Here is a 4,488-nt window from a genome sequence, read left to right as displayed (position 1 = left end):
GTATCTGTTTCACTGTAGGGAAACTAAACAAAGTATTTTTTTAAAAAGCAGGCAGCTTCATCTAAACTGTGCTGCTTAGCTGCTATGCTGCAGTAACTATCTAAATGCTGCCTGTAATTATCATGTGTGTGGCAAATTTTCAGTTCATTTTAATGACTATATTATCATTTGCTGCAGATAGTCTGCCCTTGAGGGAAGTAGCAGAACATTTGGACAAAGAGACATTAAAGAGGCTAAAGAGTGAATATGGGGGTCTGCAAACACTGCTCAAGAACAATCATCAGGTATTTGAAGGTAAAGAACAGAGAGATTATTTATTTTCATTAATCAGCTCTTGTTTGCCTGATCTATTTTTAACATAAACTTAATTGAAAGATTATAAAATTAACTCTTCTCAGTACTGGATGTCTAGCCATAACAAACAGAATTTTCTATATTTGCCCCTGTATTTCCCTAGATGGCAATAGTAGAAACAAGAATGGCAGGATGAGCTTGGTACCTTGCCAGGTGGTGTAGTAATTTTGTCTGGCATATTTCTTGCATAAATCAGGTATGCCCGATATGCCTGCTGTTTACTAACACAAGTTCTCAGCTTGGTGCTACAATTTGACTAGGTCATGAAACTTCTGTTTTCTAAAGTGGCCACAGTGTTGAAGGAAGTCAGATGCAGAGGAAGTGCACTGGAGCATTTCATTAAGACTTGGTCTGGACTTAACAAGCCCTACAGAGAGAACTGCCAGCAGAAAACGGAGTTGGCCTAGACAAGAGGCTCTAATTATATGAGGCTTGACAGATTTTTACAGGCTGCAGCAGGCTGGCAGAATAGGAAGTTAACAGCAAAATACCTTTTTTTATTATTTTGATTTTCTTAGGATTTCATTTTACTGTTGTAAATGTAGAATTTTTACATCATTGATAACCAGCAGCAGAATAATAGCACTTGAAGCCAGTGACTTGGAAAGCTGGTATGTGGGTTAGTAAAAAGTTTAGGGTATTTTTATAAAGGTGTTTATATTCATGATTCCAGCAATGAGTTAGCAGCAATATGTAAGTGAATTTACCCATGATAAGTCATGCCTAAGAATTTATCCATCCAGTAAGTCACCAAGTACCAATAGATTACTTAGTAGACAGCCAGAAAATGCCATATTTGCTGCCAGGGCTCAGTTGAGTAGGTGGAGAAGTCTCCAGATATGTCCATGCAACAGGAACTTTTGAGGGATAAAACCAAAAGCCCAAAACAGTGTTGCGCACCTACACTAGGATTGTGTACTTGGACAGCTCTGAACCAGGTTGGATGACACCAGAATCTACACAACTACATCCTGTCTATATTATCACTTCTATTGTTTGTACTATGAGTGGAGCTCTGTGACCAATGTTAGTGCTGTCAGTGTCAGAGATGCTTCAAAATTAAAGCAGAAATTGAGAAGAATGGAGGCAGTTCATGCTTAACTTGCATTGAATTCATCCATCTTCCAGATATAATCCTTTTGTGGTGGAAATGGTATAGTTCCATTACGTGGGAGGGTGGGACAGGATTTAGGACTCCTAGCAAAGGGGGAGCATTTTTATTTTCCATAAAGCCAAATGTCCTGGACACTACACACTATCTAAGAAACAGAGATTTGGGTGCAAGACTAGAAGATGCACACAACCATGGATAAATTGCAGGGAGATTTCTCACCTTTGCAGCTTCACTAGAGACCACAAAGTCATTCTGCTTTTATGATATGGCTGTAAGTATAGAAAAGGACTCTTACTAACAGCCATCCTGGGAGCCAGCTCCAAAGAGGGCCACACTTAAGATAGCACAGCCACATGTAATCTGTCTTTCTTATACCAGCCACTGGAATTGGGAGAATTCTGTACCACTATAGAAGGTGCATGTTTTGGGGGAGTGATGGGTTATTCTTCTCTCCACCATGCTCCTTATATTAGGCTATGTCTGTTGAGCAGAATCAGGTTTATTTGCCCTGTATGCATTTCTGTAACTGTGCAAGAGTTTAAACCTGGGCCCTGGGTTTTGCTCAAATGATCCATTTGTTTTGTATTTGTTATACAAAGAGAGAGACTTTGCACTTTGCCAGTGTAATTCCCATGACCCTCTATTAATGTTTTGTATGTTTGTTTATTTTTCAAACCTCAGTTATAAATGGGAGAGTTCAGATCCGTGACTGGAGAGAAAAGAAACAGGCCAAGAAAACCCCACCAGAAATCAAACGAAGGCTTTCTGCTGAAGCTTTCAAAACACGCCTCTGTTGGTTTTTCATTCATCACCCTGATGGCTGTTCTTTGACTTCTGAATCCTGCCCGTACGCTCATGGGACTGAGGAGCTGAGACAATCTCAGATTTTGAAAAAGATAAAGCATGTGCAATAATAAAGTTCTGTCAGTTTTATGCTTAACCAGCATAAATATCTTTCTGACTAATTTCAGGGACTGCATACTACATGCAGAACTGTATAAAGTGTTTATAATTCTCTTGTATTTATTTTGTTAATCTATTTCCTTATACAGCCATCTTTATTTTTTAATTTGGGGATTGTTACATTGAAAGAAACAGTGGTACGATATATGTATTTTCTTTATTTCGGCAACTAAAAATATAGAATTTCCCTTTCTATTTTTTAAAATGTGTCATCTGTCTGCTCACTAGTTTGCAGCGTGTTTTGTTGAATCTCAGGACAGTCTCAAGAGTTGGGTTTTTTGCCCCTTTCAGCTTCTGTGGCTTGTAATCCATATTCCCTAGAAAGTCAGCCATTTGCTTGATAGACTTTCCATGCAGATGCTTGTTTTCCAGCTCCTAAATGGCATCCCTAAGTAAAGGGGAATTTGGAGCATGGGGATTGGTCCCACTGCCCACTTCATTAGTTTGAACTAGTTTAAAGTAAAGCAGCAGCCAGCAACCTTTAACAAGCTGCAAGCCAGAACACCTCAAAACCACTCCCGTTCCATGCAAGCCGGGTGGTTCTGGCAGCAGGTTAGTAGTGGGGGGGCTTTGCCTGCGCCCAGGCCGCTGCTGTTTTCCCCAGCCTCCTGCTCCCCAGCTGTGAATAGGCATGGCTTCCAGGCAGGGGCCAGGCAGCTGGAAGTTGAGTTCTTGTTGATGCCACTCCCTTGCCCATGCCCCTCTATGCCCAAGCTGCAGCACAGCTCCCCACTGCCTAAAAGCTGTGCTCACATCACAGCTAGTGAGTGCGGAGCTGTAGGAAGCACTATAGGCACGGCTTCCAGCTGCCCAGCCCTGGTGCAGCTCCTTGCTATCTGGCCCTGGGGAAGGTACAGGTACAGGCATGGGCACAGGAACAGACAAAGACTTCAAGCTCCACAGGCTGGCTCTCGTGGCTCACAGGCTGTATATTTCTGACCCCTGAAGTAAAATACAAAATGGGTACTCTTTGCAGTGTTGGGAAATGAATATGAACGACCCCAAGGCATTTGCTCTGGGGCTTTCTAGAGCACTATCTGTCCTTCATTTTCAGAACAGGATTAAGTCTATAAAATCATTGATAAAGAGTATTACACACAGTTTATAGAGTGACAGGATGCATGCATATCGTATGGCAAGAGCATGTCTGCTTCAGACTGCATAAGGTGCTCCCTGGTGAAATAAGTCTTTCTCTGAGCAGCAAGTCCTGTTTTATTTTGTTGCATTTTATTGTAGCTCCTGTATTGGAATAATCCATTGTTAAGTGATTTGAGAGTTTAGGTCTCACTATCCAGTTGCCATAACAACTCTTGGCCTGACAACGTGTGCTCCATCAAGAGTTCTGGGAAACGGATCTCTCGAATTATCTGTAAGGAATGGGCATCTGAGACAGGATTTTGTGTTTAACTAACTGCTGCTGAGAGGAGCAATGGTCTGAAGAAATGGCAGGAAGAAGGAAAGCAGTATCACTAAAAGAATTTGCTTGTGACAGTAAAGGTGCAGAGTGGGATTGGAGAGATGGATCTGGAAGTGGAAGTGGGTACACCTGACTGAGTGGAAGGAGGGGGGTACAGCAAAAAAGTGAATGCCAGTGTGAGTGGTGGGAGCAGTGCTATGTGAGTGATAATTTAAAAGAAGATGAACCATGGAGTTAGTGTAAGATAAAATGGAGGATGCAAGAGGTGACAACATTTTCCAAAACTACTCTGAAAACACTTTCCCTTCAATCAGAGTGTCACAGCCCCCTGTTTGCAGAAAAAGTAGCCAGGCGCTGTCTTAGTGGGAAAGTCAGACAAATAATCTTTCCCTTGCTACCTTCCATTTCTAGGGAATGTGGATATCGCAAGTGTTCCCCTTCTTGTTCAGCAGCATATACCGCATTGGGCCTCTCACTCTTTTTCTGTTTGGATCACTAATGTTCAGTCCTGGCAACATGCAGTTCAAGTCATGTGGGTGCGCTCCCTAAACTGCATCTCTACCACATAGTGGGATTTGAGGAGGATATTGCAAGAAAATCCTAGAAATGGTACAGAGTGCAACTCCTTCAGGTTTTGCCA

The 4,488-nt window shown here is 42.0% G+C and overlaps 1 protein-coding gene across 2 annotated transcripts in view; it reads left to right on the top strand.

Annotated features, from left to right (window-relative positions):
* Nucleotides 1-2,614, top strand: part of TRMT44 (tRNA methyltransferase 44 homolog) — a 26,058-nt gene extending 23,444 nt beyond the window's left edge. For both annotated transcript variants that reach the window (XM_025195398.1, XM_025195403.1), the window contains exons 9-10: nucleotides 178-294; nucleotides 2,150-2,614. In XM_025195398.1, the coding sequence (XP_025051183.1) occupies nucleotides 178-294; nucleotides 2,150-2,382 (350 nt within the window). In that variant the 3' untranslated portion in view covers nucleotides 2,383-2,614. The remainder of the gene's footprint in view (nucleotides 1-177; nucleotides 295-2,149) is intronic.
* The last annotated feature ends 1,874 nt before the right edge of the window (nucleotides 2,615-4,488 follow it).

The sequence above is a fragment of the Alligator sinensis genome, unplaced genomic scaffold, assembly GCF_000455745.1.
Source record: "Alligator sinensis unplaced genomic scaffold, ASM45574v1 scaffold421_1, whole genome shotgun sequence".
Taxonomy (NCBI): domain Eukaryota; kingdom Metazoa; phylum Chordata; order Crocodylia; family Alligatoridae; genus Alligator; species Alligator sinensis.
The sequence above is the reverse complement of the archived record's forward strand: the minus strand, read 5'-3'. Positions and strand labels throughout refer to the sequence as shown.